Source organism: Kogia breviceps, chromosome 14, assembly GCF_026419965.1.
Source record: "Kogia breviceps isolate mKogBre1 chromosome 14, mKogBre1 haplotype 1, whole genome shotgun sequence".
NCBI classification, from domain to species: domain Eukaryota; kingdom Metazoa; phylum Chordata; class Mammalia; order Artiodactyla; family Physeteridae; genus Kogia; species Kogia breviceps.
Genome location: NC_081323.1, coordinates 49,866,628 through 49,887,171, shown reverse-complemented (window position 1 = coordinate 49,887,171; position 20,544 = coordinate 49,866,628). Strand labels below are relative to the sequence as shown.

The 20,544-nt window shown below is 54.7% G+C and overlaps 2 protein-coding genes across 7 annotated transcripts; both read right to left on the bottom strand.

The window, feature by feature from the left end:
* Positions 1 to 124: 124 nt before the first annotated feature.
* Positions 125 to 14,307, bottom strand: ADISSP (adipose secreted signaling protein). Of its 5 annotated transcripts, none has more exons than XM_059037171.2 (6): positions 14,130 to 14,307; positions 6,950 to 7,066; positions 5,427 to 5,569; positions 2,032 to 2,170; positions 1,035 to 1,157; positions 125 to 797 (listed from the first exon to the last, which is right to left on the bottom strand). In XM_059037171.2, exons 2-6 carry the CDS (start codon positions 6,966 to 6,968, stop codon positions 697 to 699), a joined length of 525 nt encoding a protein of 174 aa, XP_058893154.1. In that variant the 5' UTR covers positions 6,969 to 7,066; positions 14,130 to 14,307; the 3' UTR covers positions 125 to 696. The 5 variants fall into 5 exon arrangements, with proteins under 5 accessions (XP_058893154.1, XP_066870241.1, XP_058893155.1 ...); XM_067014140.1 differs by having other exon boundaries at positions 6,950 to 7,120; positions 13,934 to 14,303; XM_059037172.2 differs by having other exon boundaries at positions 6,950 to 7,120; positions 14,130 to 14,303.
* Positions 14,308 to 16,244: 1,937 nt separating this feature from the next.
* SPEF1 (sperm flagellar 1) lies at positions 16,245 to 19,874 on the bottom strand. 2 transcript variants are annotated; one of them, XM_059036624.2, is made up of 7 exons: positions 19,526 to 19,874; positions 18,307 to 18,418; positions 17,799 to 17,955; positions 17,581 to 17,620; positions 17,381 to 17,441; positions 17,044 to 17,167; positions 16,245 to 16,944 (listed from the first exon to the last, which is right to left on the bottom strand). In XM_059036624.2, the coding sequence occupies exons 1-7, from the start codon at positions 19,632 to 19,634 to the stop codon at positions 16,837 to 16,839; spliced, it is 711 nt and encodes a 236-aa protein (XP_058892607.1). In that variant the 5' UTR covers positions 19,635 to 19,874; the 3' UTR covers positions 16,245 to 16,836. The 2 variants fall into 2 exon arrangements, with proteins under 2 accessions (XP_058892607.1, XP_066867991.1); XM_067011890.1 differs by lacking the exon at positions 18,307 to 18,418 and having other exon boundaries at positions 16,712 to 16,944; positions 17,799 to 17,989.
* Between the last annotated feature and the right edge of the window lie 670 nt (positions 19,875 to 20,544).

Below are 20,544 nucleotides of genomic sequence, written 5' to 3'. Positions count from 1 at the left end.
GCTGTAATACCACGAAGTGACCTTGCCTCCAAAAAGAATGAGTTGAGCCAAAACTGTTCCTTGGCCCTTCTGTAAAGGATTGGGCATTCTCAGGGCCCTGGAGAACAAAAATTCTGCTGGCCTCTGGTATCCACTGGAAGTTTTATTTCTTTAGGGTTTATCCCAACCAGTTATTTAAAAACCAAGTAACACAGACCTGGGGGCTAGGGATTGGGAACTGCACCTCCTTCCTCCTCACCATGGACGGCAGTGGGAAAGAGGGAGGGGGACAGGAGAGGTGGCTAAAGCAAGACAGCAGCAGCAGTAATGGGGGCAGCTACACCACAGAGCCAGCTCTCTCCTCTCCTAGGCCCTGGCTAGAGCCCCTATGGCTTGGGGTAAGGGGGTGGGTAGAACCCATCCCAGGCCCTCTCCATCTCTCCTCAGAGAGCCTCCTTGGGGGCTCAACCCATTTCTTCCAGCAGGAGACTGAGGCACACAGAGAGGAGGAAGTGGGAGAGGAGGTTGCTGGAGAGGCAAGGAGGTGGCACAAATGAGGTGAGAGGTGTGGGTGAGGTTCCAGCTTGGAGGCCCTTGGACCCTCCACCTCCATGCCCATCCCTGGGAAGGGTGAGGAAGCTACACCATCACGCAGCATTTGGGGAGACGAGGTGGGTTTAAGGCTGAGAGGCCCCGAGGCAGGTGGGGGCGAGGGCCTCAGTCGAAGCCGTGCCAGTCACTGTGCTCTGAGTCGTATTCTAGCTCAGCACCCACGCACTTGACACCATCTAGCAGCATGGGTGTGCCGTGGTGTCGGTCTGCAAGGCAGGTGACAAGTCAGTATGCCAGGCTGGCCCCTGGCCCCACCTACTCCAAGGGGACTCCTCTACCTTCCCTCCCGGCTCTGCTAGGGGATGGGGAGAAAGGCACCCACCAAGGAGGTTGGGGATGGGCCGGGACAAGGATCCCTTTTTCAGACTCAAGGAGGGTGGAAACTCCTTGCAGCCAAGTTGGTGCCTTCCTCCTCTAGCCAGACCCAGGCCTCGAGCTCTCACCCATGACGCGCGCCTGCACCATCACGCGCACGCAGGTGCCAGTGCCACCTTCGCAGGCTAGCAGCATCTCCTCCTTGAGGACGCCCTCCTTGTGCGCTGAGTACTCACACTTGATGCTGTAACCTGCCAGGGCGATCAGCACCTCTGCAGCCTCCTGCCCCCACCCCCCAGCACTCACTGGCCCCCACCCACCACCAAGACCTCCAGAGGAGCAAGGATGGCCCAGGACCCTACCCCCAGGGCTGAGCGCACGGGCCTCAGGAACTTCCCATTCTTCATTGAGCTCTACATGCCTCTGCCTGCAGGCCAGAGGTCAAACTCAGGCTTCCAAGAGGTGGGATTCCCCAAAAAGGCAGGCAGGGAGAGAGGGTGATGGGGAGGGGAAAGGAGGGCAGGGCAGGGCAGGGCAGGGCTTGAGCAGATCTGGTGGCAAGAGGCCTGAGGGAGCTTGCTCAATCCACTTAAGGGTGAGGTCATTAGGTGGAGGTAGGGGGAAACAAAACTGAAGCTGGGGTTTCCGTACATGGTGAAACTGATACCCTAGCCTTTGGGAGAAGGGGGGGGGCACTGAAGCTGGCAGGGTATAGAGAAGCAGCCCCAAGCCCAAGCCCAGGTCTGGCGGGTGCTGGGAGGTAGCTGCCCAGAATCCCTGAGGTTCCAGTAGCTTTTTCCTGAGGTACAGGCAGAGGGAGGGCTAGAGGCTCAGAGCCAGTTCCTCAGTGGCTCCCATCGTCTCATTAAGGTAACTATCAGGCGATGAGCAGACATTGGCCAACTGTGTGAGCCCGTGGACTTCTGTCCAGGGAGTGAGGCCTGGGGCATGGGACCTGCCAAGGTGCCACACTGCAAGACCATAAAGAGGCATCATGTCCCCTGATTGCTGAGCTGCCCATCAGCTCTAGATGGGGGAAGGAAGTACCCCATGCTCTCACTCCCACTCACACCCAGGCCCTGCTGGAGGAGGGCAGGCTTCCAGCACCCCAAGCAGGGTACGCACCTTCTGGGATGGGCATGACGCTGAGGAGCTTGAGGTGCAGGCTGGGGACAGGTGCCTCTCGGACCTCCTTGCTCAGCCTGCGCACTGGGGGAAGAGTGAAGGTAATCTCATACCTGTGCAGGATCTTCAGGAAGCCAACCTGCAGCAGGAGGGGTGGGGGAAGGAGGCACCTTCACTTACAGTCTCCCCCAGGGTCCACCCAGGTTGTGCCACTGATGATACTGTGGGGCCCTACACTTGCTTCCTTGACAATCCCAGGGGAGCCTGACTCCCTCCATCACTCTAGTTGGTCCACACCCCTGGCCGGGTAGCTCCAGGCCCTTTCTCCAAGGACCCCATCCCTACAGCTTGGCCCACACACTCCTCAGCATCTGTCTCATGAGCCCTGAAGTTCCTCGGTGGCCATTTTATACATGATGAAATGGAAGCTAGGAAATGACTGGCTGAAGGCCACAGTGTGGTCAGGGTATAGTCCTCCCTGGACCTCTTGGCTACTGCTACCACATGTGACACACAGCAAAGCACCAGCCACTGCCCACAGGGGAGGCTTAAAGCCCCACGACAGAGGCCATCCACCTGCTCCCACCACTACCAGCATGTGGCCAGAGCCAATAGCCCAGGGACTCTGGTCCTCTAGTCATGGTGGGGCCACCAGGCAACACAGATAGCACAAGATGGAGGATGGGATAGAACTAGAAAAACAGACACTAGACTAGCTGTGTCGGTCCAAAGCTGGCCCACAAGACTGGCACCAGCCATGGAACCTGGGCTCCGGCCCACCCTGCTGGCACATGAACATGGATTCCTGCCTGACCACTCAAAGGCTCACTGTGTCCAACAGCCCTGATTCACAGCCTGAGCAATTTCTGTTGTTCATACACAGAGCTTGGCCATCCTTGGAAACTCCAGTCATGTGAAGGGTCACAGGCCAGGGTAGCTGTTGGGCAGGTAGGCTGACTAGAGTGCCAGTCCAGGAGGTGCAGGGGTGCATGCTGTATCCACAGCTCACATGGGCACACACTCTCCTGTTCAGTTTCAGGAAATGGATGGCCCTGTCCTTTGGGGGAGCAATGAGCCTTTCAATGAGATCAGATGATGTCACTGCATGATAAAGCTCAGTCCCTGTGGCCCCCACACTCTGCTGGTAGAGGACACACCTCTCAAGAGGACTTTCTGGCTGTTCCTGCCAGTGGTGACCCTGTGATCCAGCTGTATCACTTGCAGAATTTTCCAGGGGAAATACTCAGAGGTGTGCAAAAAAAAAAAAAAAAATCACTGCTCTATTTATAACAGTACAAAACCATAACACCAGGAATAGGGAACCAGCTAAATCAATGATGATACATATAGTGGAATACCAGGCAGTTGTAAAATCTCGTGGAAACCACCAGGAGATGGTTCACAACAGAAGCAAGCAAAACACAGTGCGTATACTGTGATACCAGTTTTTCATTTTTGGAAACAAAGCTAAAAAAGAAACTGGAATAACACACATCAAAATATTAACCGTAGTTATTTCTGGATAGTACGATTGCGGGTACTTTTAAATTTCTTTACAGTTTTCTCTATCTTCCAGATTTTCTCTAATTACATGAATGGATTTTGCAATGGGAGGCAGGGAGCTATTTTTGAAAATTTGGGTTAATTATGTTTATTCTCTTGGGGAAGTTGTCAGCTCTTGGAGGAAGAGCAAGGGTTTTAGAGTTGGGCAAACAGGTATGACTCTGGGCCCCTCCTCAGGGTGGTCTCAATAAACCAGACACCATACCGCATCCTCACCGCCATGCCCTCCAGGGCTCAACTCTGGAGCCCTGATTTATTGTCCAACATGAGGGCCTCAGTCCCTGTTTCCCTCTAATCCATCCCCTCCAGAGACTTCCTCCTGCCCCTCCAAAGTGTATGTGGGATCCAACTGTGTATGTCCGAGCAGTAGAGGAGCCAAGAGTGTATGAGATGTGGCCACTCGGAGAGGAGGAGAGGGGAAAAACATGGGGGTGATAAATACTACTGCAAAGAGCCTAAATCAGCCAGAGGTTTGGCAAAGAAGAGTAAATGAAGTCACACCTTGTTATCAGCATAATTAGCCTCACATCTGAGTGAATACATACATCCTTCCATTTCCAACTCTTTGGGGTATAAATTGTCTCTACTTCAGAGAAGGGAAACTGAGGTGACCTGCCCAAGGTCAGAGCCAGAATAGCAGGCCTGGACCTGAACCCAGGCCTGTGACACCACAGCCTTGACACCTGCCTTCCAATTGCAATGGTTGGGGTGATGCCGATGATAACAACAGCTCCACTCCCATTCAAGTAACATCCTAAGTCAGTGGTCCCCAACCTTTTTGGCACCAGGGGCTGGTTTTGTGGAAGACAATTTTTCCACGGACCAGGGGGTGGGGGTGGGGTGGATATGGTTTCGGGATGATTCAACTGCATTACCTTTATTGTGCACTTTATTTCTATTATTATTACATTGTAATATATAATGAAATAATTATACAACTCACCATAAGGCAGAATCAGTGGGAGGCCTGAGCTTGTTTTCACTTGCCACTTACTGATAGGGTTTTTTTTTGGTTTAGGGGGGGGTTTTGGGGGGTTTTTTTGCGTTATGAGGGCATCTTAGTGTTGTGGCCTCTCCTGTTGCGGAGCATAGGCTCCGGACGCGCAGGCTCAGCGGCCACGGCTCACGGGCCTAGCCGCTCGGTGGCATGTGGGATCCTCCCAGACCTGGGCACAAACCCGTGTCCCCTGCATCGGCAGGCAGACTCTCAACCACTGCACCACCAGGGAAGCCCACTGATAGGGTTTTGATATTAGTCTGCAAGCAACTGATTTATTATGGCCTCTGTGCAGTCAAACCTCTCTGTTAATGATAATCTGTATTTGCAGCCGCTCCCCAGCACTCACATCACCGCCTCAGCTCCACCTCAGATCATTAGATTCTCATAAGGAGCCCGGGCAACCTAGTTCACAGTAGGGTTCCCACTCCTATGAGAATCTAATGCGCCACTGATCTGAGAGGAGGTGGAGCTCAGGTGGTAATGCGAGCAATGGAGAGAAGCTGTAAATACAGATGAAGCTTCGCTCACTCGCCTGCTGCTCACCTCCTGCTGTGTGGCCTGGTTCCTAACAGGCCATGGACCAGTAATGGTCCGTGGCCTGAGGGTTGGGGACCCCTGTCCTAAGTATACTCATCACAGTAACACACTTCCCATTTTACAGATGGGGAAACCAAAGCCCAGGGAAGGACAAAGATGTGCCTATGGAGCCAACTTAGAGGAAATGGAACAGGCTCAGGAAGCCAGGCAGGGCCAGGGAGAAGACAGAGGGAATAAGGCTGATGATGCGGGGAGGTGGGCTGGGGGGGGGGGTGCGGGAGAGATACACACATACCTTGACCAGAAAGCTGCTGTCGCTCTCTTGGGTGACCATGACCACAGAGTCATGCAGCTTCTCATCAAAGTGGACGTGGCTCTGGGAGCCTTCTGCATCATGGCCTGTCGCAAAGCGGATACTCCGGACTCTGGGCTTATTGCCTATGAAGAGAGTGGGAGAGGGCTACAGGGGCTGTTGCCTTCACCTATCCCAGTAAACTACTCCACTGTGTCACCTCCCCGCCCTCTGCAACTGCCCTTCACATCATCCAGCATCCACTGCTGGGCTAGGCCACATCCTACTGGACAGTGGTGATCATAAGGCTTGAGGCTCCCACCTGCCCCTACCTGCTCAGTCCTCCCACAGAAAATACTCATCCTGAGAGAGGGTTTGGTGGGGGGATTCAGGGATTAGCTAATATGACCCTTCACTTAGAGGGAATGGGGCTGACAGGGAAGAGACAGTCCTCCCGACTCCAAACACCAAGCAGTGCAGGACTCAGCCCCAGCCCTCAGGATACCCTGCCCCATGCTCTCCTTCACAGTGCCAAGCTCCCCATCTCTGGGACCTCCTCTTCCAGGTCTGTCAGTACCTGAGGCCCCCTGCCTGCCCTTCCTGCTGACCCAACTTGAGAGGGGAGAAGGGCAGAGACAGGAATGGGCTCTATGGGACCTGCCTGGGAGTGGGAGAAACAAACAGGGTCAAAAACCACACTCAGCCCTCCTAGGAGGGGCCGCAGCTGCCTCTAAACCTCATCACTGATCACTGGCAGGTAAGAAGGAAGAACCCAGGGGAGCCTCCAGGACCCCTCCCAGAGACGCCTTTCCCTCCTCTGCTTAACCCCTCACATGGCCCGCAGCTATCTCCAGCTGGGTCAGGTTCTCCAAGGCCAGGAAGTCACGGAGTTAAGGCAGGCAGAGCATGGGAACTGGGCTGAGGGCCTGCGCCGGGGAAGGCTAAGGCTGAAAGAGACCCATCTTGCCAAGAGCATGACCCCAATCCTCTCTGACCCCCACAGCCCCTAGGGCTCCCAAGAGCCCTACCCAGAGTCCTTTTGGTGGGAGGGCCTGGGGGCCAGTCTGGCATTTTCACATTCCCCGCTGAGACCCCCAGACTTGACCCTGATATAACCTATCAGGTCTCTCTTGCCTAAAACCTTCTATGAGCACTTCTGGACTCTGAATGAAACCCAAATTCCTTTCCACAACCTGCTGTGGCCCTACCCACCTCAGCAGCCTCAATGCTCACCCAAAGCCCCCTGTGCTCCCCAACCCCCACAGTGGAACAGGGAGGCTGGAACATGGGGCCATGAAGGCACACACCTCCAAAGACCAGCACACCATGGAGCCAGCAGGGGTCCCCGGGTTTGGCTTGGGTATCCCCAGAACAAACACTGGTGTAATGTAATTAGTACCTCACATTCAGACAGACACACACATACACACTCACAGCCAATGCAGGCCCCACATGCAGCAATACCCCTTCCCACCAGGGCCCGCTGGAAGATGCTACAAACCCCGCCAGACCAGGCAGGCACTCACCCTTGTTGGCTGCAGCCATGGACGCCCTCCCTGCCACAGGGTGAGACACGCAGCTCCTGCCAGACACCACCGGTCAAGCTCAGCAGCTTCCCATGCTCCAGGGACACCAGCAGAAGCCTGATGCATGGGGAGTGGGGAGGGCAGGGGTCAGGGTCACCAATGGGCCTGTGGCTAGGGGAGAGCAGAGAGTTCCCTTTAGGAAGGATTCAAACCCCTGCTGCTCTCAGTAGCCCAAGTGGTACCTGCACCCCCTAGCAGAGGGGGCTTCTGCCCCCCCCACTCCTCCACCCACTCCCCACAATCACCAAGAGCCCTCACCCTTGCCTGACACACTACTGACCCAGGGCCTGGCCAGCATGTACTGAGCTGCAGCTTCTGAGTGCCAAAGCACCAGCACAAGCCTCTTGTGCCCAGCCCACCTGAGGCTGGTGGGAAGAGGCAACCAGCAAAGGAAGGGGACTTCACTGGCACTTTCCAGGGGTCAGTTCTGGTGCTGGTGACCCAAGGGTTGGCCCATCCCAGACACACAGGCTGTACCATCCTACATCCAGAGACCACAGTATTCACGTTGTACAAGTGGGTCCAGGTCAGAGTTAACAGTATGCTTGGAGGGGGGCAAATATGGGGACCCACATAATAAAACATATCCTCAGAGCTTTCCCTCCGAGTGATTGGTCAGGGCCATATACAGAACAGATACCCATGAAGGGGTTGCATTCCATCGAAACCCACCATTCAGACTCTGGCTTGATTACTATCCGGCTGGGCTGGCCTCCCAGCTCAGCTCCCCAACGGCAGCCTCAGGGCAGAGACTGTGGGAGGTGCCTCCAGGAAGCCTGTGTGAGCAGCCCCGCCTCTGAAAGACTGGGCTGAGACCATCTCAGCTTCAAAAAGAATAATAAGTGCAACTGATGGAAACAGATGGAATTACATAATATCAGAGCATTCACAGAGATTACAAAAAATGGGAGAAAGCAAAACAAACAAACCCAAATCCTCATTTGTCACTACTGACAGTAGCAATGCCCTAACTCTCTACTGAAAACTGGCAATATAGAGAACTAATTCAGCCTGTCTCTTGGCCTTTCCTATAACCAACTTGCCCTGGTGGTTAAAGGACAGCTCTTCTTTAACAAAGGAATGACCAACTGCTAAATAATTCTGCAACCCCCAAAACACAAATGCTAGGAGCAACACTAATCAGTGGGTGCTAAACCAGTAAGGCAAAGGTTGGAATGGATGCTCACACATGCGCAAGTGCCACTGACAGATGACCTAGGGTTAAAGGGAATGAGTTTGCAATGGAGGGATGTGACATCAGCCAGTCTTGCATTAGTCAATCTCCTCTCACTCAGAGTGGGACAACTGGACACACTGATGCCTACTGATGTGAGGCAGCACCAAGTCACAGCAGTGCTAACAGGGCAGCCCTGCCCCAAATGACTAACCTGCATCTAACAAGCCCCTAGAACTCCAATTTCAGCTTACCAAAAACACAGAGGCCAGCAGAATAAATTAAATGACTCCATGAGAAAGCAAGGAGACAAACCCAGAAAGCAGGATATTCTACAGGACAATTGACCTAATTTTTTTCCAAACTGTAAGAAGGAAAATAAAGGAGGGAGGTTGTTCTAGATAAGGGATGGGCCAACTACAGCCTGTGGGGGCCACCACTGTTTTTTGTAAAGTTTTACTGGCTCACAACCGTGCTCATTTGTTTACGTGTTGTCTAAAATTGCTTCTGTTTTTTTTATTTGTTTGTTTGTTTTGTCTTGCTATGCGGCTTGTGGGATCTTAGTTCCCAGACCAGGGATTGAACTTGGGCCTGGAAATGAAAGTGCTGGGTCCTAACCACTGGACCGCCAGAGAATTCCCTAAAACTGCTTTTGCACTAAAGCAAAACTACTTTGAGTAGTTGCTACAGAGGCCACATAGCCTGCAAAGTCTATAATATTTACAATCTGGCCCTTCACAGAAAAAGTTTGCCAACCACTGTTCTAAATTAACACACAGAGACCAAGAATGGGAAAACTGACCTCGTTTTTTCCACCACATCAGTTTCAAGAAGAAAAATAAATGGGGTAGGGGATTTCTAACTATCTATAAAGAGACATTTAGGAGATAATTGGGAAATGTGAATGAGTGGGACTGCATCTTAGATGACATTAAGAAAGAAGAGCTGATCAGTTAGGTGCGATAATGGAATTGGATTACTACGTAGAGAAGTATGTCCATATTTGTCAGAGATACACACTAAAGTAGAGATAAGTGAACGACATTGGCTAGTCCAGGGAATGAAGAGACTAGCCAACTCGGGGTGGCCTCAGAGTTGGGCCTGTGGAGGGCATAACCTCGAGGCCCCCCAGGTGCCGAGGTGCCCTGAGAGCAGGCCTCACCTCCCTCCCTACTTCCCAATGCAAGAGAAGTCCACCTAGGCCCAAGCGTGGCATCAAAGGCAGGGCAAACAGCCTGGGTACCAGGAGCCCACATACGAGGCCTCAGGAGGTACAGGGAAAGGCAAGGCCTGGGTCTCAGGAATGCAGGAGTGGCCAGGGCAGAAACAGCCCCAGGTGAGTACTCTAAGGTCACTCCCAGAAGGGCAGCTCCTGAGCCCTCGAATGCCTAGCTGTCCCAGAGAGTCTGGCCCCTGGAAAGAGGCCTGCCCTACCCTACCCACTCCAGCCACCCCCTGAAGCTATGGACTCAGAGCATGTGAAACATGGCCAAGAGCAAGGTGACCCTCCTCCTACCTTGGGCAGAGGCTGCTCCAGCCACACCTCTGCAGCCAGGGGAAATGACAAGATGCCCCCATTTCCCAGGACATTTCCTGGGAGGCCTGGATGAAACTCTTAAACAGTGGCTTGTAAGCAAAGGCTCCTGGGGCTCTTCATAAAACTCTCTTCACTTCATAAAACCCCAGTACAAACAGGGTCCGGTCCGTCTTCCTCCCCAGTCCATTGCCTGTTGCCTGCCTGCCTGCTTTAACCCAGGTCATCCCCTCTGCCTGGAACAATCCTGCCCCCCATCCACAACCCAGCCTGGGTCTCAGCTCCAGAGGACGTTTTTCAAGGTAGCACAATCCCATCCCACCACTGCCCATCCCAGGATAGGCCTGAAAATCTTCAAAAAGGATCCCCTTTCTCACTTCTGGGATCATTTGATATCTATGTCCCCCACCTTACAAGGGCGGTGACTGTGTTTTTGCCAAACGCTGTGTTCCCAGCACCCAGCCCAGCACCTGGCAGGGAGCAGCTGTGTTCAGTTTATATTTGTTAAATGAATGAATGACCAAACTAAGTGGAGCCCAAGCATGGGCCTCAGCTGGGCCCTCTAGGCATATGTGGCACCAGGGCCCAGAGGCTCTCAGAAGAGGAACGCCCCACCTCATTCTTTAAGCCAACCCCTGCCCTGGAGAGCACTCCCTTCCCCCCATCTCAGAGTGGGGTCCCCCGATTGACATCTTCTAGCCTGGCCACAATCAGCTGTTACCTGCCCCCTCAATCTTGAAATGGAAGGTCCACTGAGGGCAGGACCTGCGTCTCTTGCACTGCCCAGAGCTCAGGACAGAGTAAGCACTCAGGCACTGCCTTGTAACCCTTGGGCAATGAGAACGTACAGTGAGGAGGCAAGTGACTTCAGGGGCTCAGAGAAGGCTGGAAAAAGCTCCTTTCCCAGCAGAAAGCCTCTCTGGTCGCTGTCCCCTGTGAGCCAGACTCTCGTCCACGCACAATTCTTCATCAGAATCGGGAGGAGATGGCATCGGGCCTCCTCTTGCAGCAGTTGTGTCCACAGGGAACCACTAGGGCCCCTTGAAACCCCAGGCCTCCTTCTGTGCCAGCCAAGTCTTGATCGTGGCCCAAGTGGCACAGCCCCCAAGAGGCAGCAGGGACATGGTCAAGACCATGATTTAAATTCAGGCTGCATGGCAAAGTTACTCCGTGTCTCTGGGCCTCAGTTTCCTCATTCGCAACACAGAAATAAGCAGTGGCCTCTTCCTCAGTGGGTTTTGTGCAGCTGGTACCTGAAGCTCTGTGACAATGCTCCCCACTCCACCCCCACCTTTGCAGAACAAATCCCCAAAAGGACTGGTTTCTGAAGCAAAAGCAATTTCAGCATCAAAGAGGCACTTCAGGCCAATCCTGGAACAGTCAGGAATGGCCCTCAGGGTGGGCCACAGGGACTTCAGTCTTCTCAGAAAACAGCTCAAGGGACTTCCCTGGTGGTGCAATAGTTAAGAATCCATCTTTCAATGCAGCGGACACGGGTTCAAGCCCTGGTCCAGGAAGATCCCACATGCCGCGGAGCAACTAAGCCCCAGCGCCACAACTACTGAGCCTGCACTCTAGAGCCCATGAGCCACAACTCCTGAAGCCCGTGCACCTAAAGCCCGGGTTCCGCAACAAAAGAAGCCACCGCGCTGAGAAGCCCATGCACCTCAAGAGTAGCCCCCACTCGCCACTACTAGAGAAAGCCTGCATGCAGCAACGAAGACCCAATGCAGCCAAAACTGAATTATTAAAAAAAAAAAAAGAAAAGAAAAGAAAAACAGCTCAAGGGCTGAAGGGCCTCCCTCTCCCTTCCTTCATCCTGCCTGCCCCTCCCCACCAGGTCTCCAGAGATTGACAGAGAGCAGACTGCTGGGAGTCCACTATGCCCTACAACCAGAAGGACTCATAAAAAAGATGTGAAGAATATACATCCCACTCGAGCAAAAAAAAAGACACCCCCACCTTTAGATGGACTGTCAACAGGTCATGGGTGGTACCACAGAGAGTTATAGGATGGGGAAGGCTGGGAAGCTGGAACAAGGGCCTTCGGGGACTCCTTCAGCTCTCAGTTAATCTCAGGGAAATTGGTGGAACCTTCTCTCTGGGAAACAGAGCTCCCAGCTCAGAACCCTCTCAGCTTTAGAGAGAAAGGCTGCTTTGAGGTTATCCTACCCAGGGCAGGGCTCAGCCATGCCCAGTGGTGCCTCTGGCACAAGAAGCAGAACAGGGAAATAAATGGCAGCTGGGCAAATGGACAGATGGACAGTTACACAGGAACCCAGAGTTCTCAGCCCCTTAGATTCCTGCCCTGCACACAAAGTGCTAGCTGCTACTCCAGGCTGTCCCACACTGGGGCCCAAGGCTGGAGGGAGGGCCAAAGACAGTCTGTCCATGGCAAAGTGGACCTCCAGAACCTGCCACCCTCTTGCCCTATACCTCACAGCTGCATCCCCACAGCACGTCTCTGCAGTCCCCAAACCCCAGGCATCGTAGGACCAGCCTCAGCTTGTCCTCTGCTTTGTGGCTAGGAACATGCTTCTTGTGGCCTCATTTCTCATTCATTCCTAATCCCCATGCTCAACCTGTTCAAGGACTTTGAGCCAGGAACTCTACAATCTTCCACCCTCCCCACCCCAGCCTAGGACTCAGTCCTGGCTTAAGCACTCAGTCCCGCAGAAGCCTCTCATCAAAGCTCAAGCATGTAAAAAGAGCACCCACTGAGGTCACACTAACCTGCTGACTCCAAGACCTGACATAGGACTGGGCCCACATACCTAGAACAAGGCCTGGAAAGGCAAGGCTGGAGGTCAGGAGTGGTTGTGACAGTTTTACATCAACTCAGACTGGATATGACTCCATTTCCTCCTTCCTCCAGCAGGCCAAAGTTGCACGGATAAGTATGGGTGTTCTCTCTCTTAAAAACGGGTGGAGGGCTTCCCTGGTGGCCCAGTGGTTAAGAATCCGCCTGCCAAGCAGAGGACACAGGTTCGAGCCCTGGTCGGGGAAGATCCCACATGCCGCAGAGCAACTAAGCCCGTGCGCCACAACTACTAAGCCTGCGCTCTACAGCCGGTGAGCCACAACTACTGAAGCCCGCACGCCTAGAGCCAGTGCTCCACAACAAGAGAAACCATGGCAATGAGAAGCACGCAAACTGCAACGACAGAGTAGCCCCCACTCACTGCAACTAGAGGAAGCCCGCGCACAGCAACGAAGACCCAAGGCAGCCATTAACTAATTAATTAATTTTAAAAAAGAATAGGTGGAGCAGGGGTGAACTGAGGAAGGGACCCCCACCATCTCACACCCTCCTTTCTCCCCAAGAAGTGCTGCTCTCCTCTCCCCAGCATCTCCTCCCCACAACCTCTCAGGCCCCCAGCTAGAGGCTGCTAAGACCCCCCCTCTAGCCTCCAGACTGCCTGCGCCACCCAGGCCCCAATTAGTAGAGGCCAGGCCAGGTCCAGCGGGTGACAGCTGCCTCTGACCTTCTTCAGCTCCCTGAGCAGAGAAACGCCCTACCCACACTTCCCAAGGCCAAGGTTCAAGAGGCCAGGTCCAGCGGGTGACAGTTGCCTCTGACCTTCTTCAGCTCCCTGAGCAGAGAAACGCCCTACCCACACTTCCCAAGGCCAAGGTTCAAGAGGAAAGGCAACCCAAGCCCACCCTTCTCAGTCCACCAGGGTTCCTGCTCACTAACAGGAACACTGGTCCAGAACCTAAACGAACCTTTCCTGCTCTGTGACAAAGGGGAGGTGGTGGCCAAGCTCCCAGAGACATCAGGGGCCTGGGTATAGGAATCTGTACCCTCTCCCGCCTCCATCCCCGTAGGTGTGGCGCCCCCATCCCCACCCCATCCTCATCTTCTAAGGGGACAAAGGAGTCTGGACGCCCCCCACCCCATCACACTCCTCCCAGGCTGCGAGGCGTCGGCTCTGTCCCTCATAATCCTGTGCCGTCCCCACCCTCATCTCTGCTGACGCTGTAGTGTCGGGAGCCCGTACTCCCCGACATTACAGCCCTCCTCCCTGAAGGTGCCGAGCCACGCGAGGTTCAGAGGCTACTCGTCCAAGGTCACACATTGAGGCGATGACAATGGAGGGCGGGGTGCGGAGTTGCTGATGGCGCTGACCCCATTAGGCCCCCGCCCTCACTGTGTCACACGTGCCCCCGACAGCGCCCCGCGGAAAACACTCCAGCTCTACCACCTAACAGTTACCTGCGGCCCTGAGGCCTGACATCTCCCCATCTCAGATGCCAGGGAGTCCTCCCCGTCCCGGGCCCGACAGCGGAACCCTCCAGCCCCAGCCGGATGGGGTCACAGGCACCGACTACCCAGAACAGCGGCTCCGCTGGGAGGGGATCTCCGCGAATGGGGCGGAACCGGGAGGTGGCGAAAGAAAAAGCAGTCTCACCGTGCGGGGAGCACCCCGAGGCTAGGACGGGCAGGGACGACCACGGCAGCGGCGGCGGCAGCTGTGGTGGTGGCGGGAGCCGTGGCTGTGGCGGAAGCAGCGGGGTCTCAGCGTAAAACAAGGAGAGCGCCCTACGCCGCTGCCGCCCGCCTCAAGGGCACACCCCCCGCCTCTGCCCATTGGTCGACCGAAGGGGTTGGGCGAGGGCACTTCGGACCAATAAGCGGGCCCCAAAGAACCGCCAACGGGCGTTGCGCCTCTGCGTCACCTGCAGGAGCCCCTGCAGCTGCGCCGTGCGAGCCCACGCCCCGGGGCCCGGCAAGTTCTCGCGATGAAATCAGCCAGGGCGCTCTCTGTGGCCAGGCGGCAGGATATCGGAGAAGCGAGAGAAGGAAGAAGCGCTTTTAATAGGCCCTACGCGTGTCCACTTTCATCCTGGGGTTTTGCACCTCCTGTCTCCGCCCAACTTGGAAGGGGTGTCCCCTGGGCTCTGTCCCCTTGAGCGGCCGTAAGGTGGGGCTCAGAGCTAGGTGGGGCACCTGAAAGTCGCCTTTCTTCCGAGGCTTCCAAGCCCGCTTTGGCAGTCGATACGGGCATCGCTAGGTCCTGTCCGGGAGCGAAGGAACCCTCCATTCTTCCTGCTCTGCGATCCCTGGGTTTCGGCATCTTCCCCTTCCGTCCCATCCCCCTGCCTCGGAGGAAGCGCTCCCGTGAGGACCTGAGACGCGTCCCGGGTGCCCTGCCGGCCCGGATAAGAATCAGAACAAAGAAGGCCCGCGGGGTGGGGGTTGGAAGAACCTGTGCAGGAGCCGCCGGGGACCGCAGCCTCTGCTCTCGACCTCCACGGAGGCGGTCGCAATGGCAGGGAGATGTGCCTAGTTCAGCGCCCCGGGGTGGGATGTGGGCGACTGCACAGAGTGTGGGAGCAGAAACGTAGCCCTCGGATCTTTAAGGGTTCTAGCCGCTGCAAGTCCTTGAACAACACCCCCTCCCGATTTCGCTGGCTGGAACAGGGTCCCAAAAGTACCCGCGGGGAAAGGTCCCTTCTTCCAACATAACTAGGAGAGAGATGGTAGGAAGATGGCTTAAGGCCAGCTTCCTTTCAGAAAGAGCGGGGTCACTGCCTTTGGGGAGCCCCCAAGGCTCCTACCCTCCGCTGGATCCCTGTGGCCCCTAACCTATCTTCTGGTCTCTGGTGAACACACTGTCGGTAAATTAATCTTCATGAGCTATTGTTACCATTGAATCCTCCCCTGCTCCAAAGCGCTCTGTGCTCTGGGACTGTCTCCAGAAGAGCCTCAAACTTTTTAGCATAATTTTGGGTGATGCATGCACTCTGACGTTTGAGATGCTTACCTCCAGCATGGTCATTGGAGATTTCTACATTCTGATCCCAGCCCATCCACTCTTGCCAGATGCTTTCTTATTACCCAACCCACCATTCCACGTGCCCCGGTATGCCTCCCCCACAGTTGTATTCACATGTCTATTCTATTCCTCAAGCTCTAAAAGTGGCAGACAGTGCGCCCAGAGTAAGCTATAAATGTATTTTGTTTAGTCCACATGGGGCTTTAAAAAATTCTTATTCTTCCTCTTCCTCCTCCTCTGCTTCTTCTTGTTCCTCTTTTGAAATATCAGATCTAACAACATGGACTCAATTCCAGCCTGGCACCAAAGGCCATGGTATCTTGGTCAGGGTTGGGAGTCAAGCTTGGCCTTGGTCCACAGAACTTGGGGTCAGTCTGTGGGCAGGGTTGGAAGTCATATAGAGGACAGGTTTAGGGGTGAGTCCATAAGCAGGGTTGAGGGTGACTGTGGCTACATTTGGTGAGAATCTGAAGCCTGGGTTTGTGGTTGGGTTTGGACAGGGTTGGAGGACACTGTGAGGATAGGTTTGGGGGTCAGTCTAAGGCCAGAGTTAGAAGTCAGAATGTCCTAGTGCACAAGATCTAACCCCTGGTGGTATCATCAACCTACCAAGCAGTGGCCACTTCAGGGCCCAGCTACCCACGAGTTGAGACCCACTCTGGGCCCACAAGGCTCTTTCACTTAAGGGGTGGGGGGTAGCACAAGGGGGACAGGAAATCACTGCCCTCAGAGAACAGAAGGCAGGCACAGGAAGGAGAGCATACCTTTAATGGGGGCAACCCAGACATTCTTAACATACCCCGTGTGAGGGGAGGGCAATTGGAACAGGCACAGCCCATGTCTTCCCCACTCCTGGCTGAGCTCACTCCTCACCCCTTTCTCTTCAGCTGTTGCACTTTCCAGCCTCCAGTTGGGTCCCAGGTGAGTTCCCAGGAGGGGCAAGGAAGCCCCTCAGCTGTCTGGGGCAGCTTCCCCTTTGGCCCAGGATACAGAGGACTAGCCTGGATGGAGATGCTGCTGTCATCAGAGCTGGGCGGGGACTGGGTTCTAGGGGTGCAGACCGAGCTGGGGGACAGCCACCCCAAGGCCCAGCACAGGGAGCACCAAGGCAGAACCCCCTCTGGTGTCAGGCACTGCTTTGGGTTGCATGCCAGGTCTCTGCATGTGGCTTCTACGTTCTGGAAAGCAGTCCATTCTTCTGACCCAGATGGAGTTGAAGGAGGTGGCTCAGTCACGGGGCTCAGCTTGGAGGGTTCCTGTCCCACCGCCCACCATGCTCACTCACACCCCAAGAGAAGGGAGGCTCTCTTGTCCCAAGAGGCTCATTGGAGCAGCCGGCTCACCGCTGCTTACGCTCCGCCTGCTGGAGCCGCCGGGAGAGGTCTTCGATGCGCACGTTCTTGAGCTGGAGCAGGTGCTCCAAGCGTCTCACCTTCATCTGCAGGAGCTGGGAGGAGCCCCACAGAGGTCAAGCCCTGCGGCCTGCTGCCCCCGCCCCAGTCTTTCCAGTCCCCAATCCCCCAGCGCCTTCCCAGTGCGCCCTGACCTGCACAGTCTCTTGCGAGGCCAACAGCTCCTGCTCCTTTTCAGCAATCTGGAGGACGAAGCTTCGGTCGCCCTGTAGCGTCTGGCTATACCCCAGAGGCCGGGGCACAGGCAGCCGGCCCACCCTGGCGTGAGAAGCAGCTTAGCCCAGGCTTGGATCTTGGGCCCTACCCTTACCCTTCCAGTGTCCCTCAACCAGGCCTTCTCTCCCCCACACCCTCCCCCACCCATCCCTGACTTCCCTACCTTTCCAGGTGCAACCCTCATCCTCACCTCCTAGCCATGTGCATAGGGAGATTACCAGGCTTGGTGAGGTCAGGAGCTCCCAGTTTCCTTACCTGAGCTGCCCCCCTCCCTGGGGGTCTGGAGCACCTTCCCCTCGGGCCTTCTGTGACAAACCTGAGACAAGGCAAGTGTAGGCGTAATCCTGATGGAGCCCTGTTTTCCACCTCCCCACACCCCCACCCCTTCCCGCAGAGGAAGGAAGGACAGGAGGAAAGCTCCTCCTGGGAGGGAAGAAAAGTAAAGGCCACTTTACCCACATCCATGTAGTCAGTGCCATCCTGGGGAGCCAGCTCCTGAAAGAACCCCGGGGGTCTGCTGTGAGCTCAGGCTGCCCACCCCCAAAGAGCACCCTCCCCCCGCCAGTCTCCCTTTAGCCAGGCACCCTTCTCCTACACTTATTGCTGAGGCACAGCGTTCTGCTGCCTGGTAAACTCCCCCAGAGCAGTGCAAGAAACTGGAGTGGGGTGGCACCTGTAAGGAGCTGGTGCCCTGCTTCCTGCGCCTCTGCTGCTCCTCCAGGCACTGCCTCAGTGGAATGAGCACCAGCTCCACCACGCCTGGGGCACACTGTGCAATCTTGCGCATCATGTCCTCTGGTACAGAGAAGCTCAACTTGTTCAGCACCTTCCTGGGGGGCAGACACAGGGATGGCGGACTGGCTCCTGGGGGGGGATGAAGTGAAGGGTTGGGGGATAGAAAGGGGTGCAGCAGTTGCAGCCCTTCAGTGCACAGCCCTGGGGGAATGGAAGGGCACCCAACCTGAGCCCAGTGTTTATATGTCTTGAGGGTCCTTGTCACCTCCCCAAAAGAAGAGCCCCTTGATTTTGTTACCAGACAGATTCTGTCTGCATTGTCCCTTCCCAGCCAGCCACCATCCTGGACTGTGGAGACCACAGGAGGTGGAGGGGCTGGGCAGCCCTTCCTGGGATCCCAGGATAGGGGCTGGAGATCCCACTAGTGTGCCCAGGTATTCTGCTACCTGTTCAGGTGACCCCAGTTGCTCAGCTTCTGCTGGAGAGAGTTAGCAGGAACATAATTGTGCATCTCCACCATCTTGGGGAAATAAAACTTGATGACCTCTGCGACCAGGACTGAGGGAGAGGGGGTGGGAGCAGACATGGATGTTGTAGAGATGGGTAAGGAAGAAGGGGGAGGGAGAAGGAATGTGTGGGATGGGAGAATCAGGGTTTGCAGAGTGGTGGGGCCAAGTGGAGAGGTGGAGATGTGGAAAGGGGTAAGGATGATATGGAGGTGAGGTAAGAAAGCAAGATGAGTGATCAGCCAGAGACAAAAATTCCAGCACACCCCAGAGGAGCTGCATTCCTTTGCCATTAACTCGGGGTATATAAAAACTAAGGTCTAAAAAAAAAAAAAAAAAAAAAAAAAAAAAAAAAACTATAAGGTCTCTGGTCCTCTATGAGTCTCAAAGAGAATCCTTCAGGAGGCTGGGGGCCTCACCCTAGGAATTGACCTAAATACACACACAAAATGATACAGATGCAGAAACACATACACAGACACATACTTCTATCACTGGAGTTCTAAGAGTCACCAACACACACACACACAGAAGCACAAAGTGTCACATATGCACCAATATACACACAGAGAGATGCATACTTCTGTTATTAAAATCCCAGGAGACAGTCTTCGACACACACCTACATAATCACAAAGAAACATATGCACACAACATGCCCACTCATACATACAGGACAGAACATGTCAACACACATATGACCAAACACATACTCAGACTTCCACGAGACAGATATATAGAATACAGGAATAGGCATACACACACACAAAGATGTACAAATACACACACAGAACGCATCTTAGTCATTAAAGTCTCAGGAGGGAGTCACAGACTCAGACTCAGACACACACACACCCCCCACATGCATAAAGGATAGAACATGTATACATAATATGGACACACACATGCCCACATACCCAAGATGCACACTTCTACAATTGAAGTCCTAGGAGATAGTCAGACACCCCTCCCACCAACCCACCCCCACCTCCGCTGCCACAAGCACACAGGCACAAGAGACGTGTGCACACACACCCCGTACACCCGTACATACAGGACAGAACGCGTAGACACACAAGGGCATACAGAACACACCCAGGCTCGCACGCGGACACACACACACACACACACACACACACACACACGCTGGAGCTCACACCTCCGTCACTGAAGTCCCGGGAGAGATTTCGCTTGGGCCGGGACAGAGGGATGTTGTCTACCCACAGGTACAGTTGGTGCAGCGCTTCCTCGTCCACGCTGCCCGCCATTGGCGCCCTCAGAAAGGTCAGGCCTTTCCAGCTGTGCAGCGTCCAGGCCCAACCTCACGACCCCTCAAGAGCTTCCTCTATCGCCACTGGAGCCGCCCTGATCCTCCTCTGCCTCTCTAACCCAAAGACTCACTTCCCAGCTGGAAGCGGCCATATTGTTTTCTGAAACCATGGCAACCATACTCGACTCGCCGGGGAGCAAGGTCTTCTGGGAGTTGTAGTTTCCCCCCTCCCGCTACCTCCTCTCAGGCCCCAGCTTTGAAAAGGCGGTTTGTCTTGTCAACCTCCCAAGAAGAAATCACCTCTGCCAACTGCTCACCAGACATTGGCCCGCTTTGGGAACTGCCAAAGCCAACCAGGCCTCCAGAACCCCTGCATCAGTATCCTCAGGACAAGGAAATTCCTCCAGGGTCCTTTAGCAATCAGTTCCAAGTGAAGGCAGCATCCCAGTGTTTGTCAGCTTTATCTGGGGGTCCATTGTTAATCACCAGCTGCTTCACATCTGGACTGTGTGGTAGGCTGGGTGACAGTGCCTCCTTGCTAGGTCCCTCCTCAAAGCTCTGTGCTCATAGGGCCATCCCCACACCACTGCCCCCCACCCCCGAAGTAGTGTCCCAGTGAGGCATTTTGTATGTAACCCAGACTCCCAGGGAGAGCACCAGAGCTCAAGGCCAGTGTCTTGGGCAGGTCATTTATAGTCCTTAACACTATTTCCTCCTTCGTGAAATGGTTCTCACCTACCGTCCCTAAGGAGTAATAGGGAGAATGGGAATGATATTTACAGAAGACCTGTATTTGGGGACTGGGTGAACAGGAGTTAGTTAATAGGTACAGGAGCTTCAAGAGCTCCTGTAGACACTTCCACATCCCTCATTTCCAAGAGCTATTCTTCCATGGATTAGAAACTGAG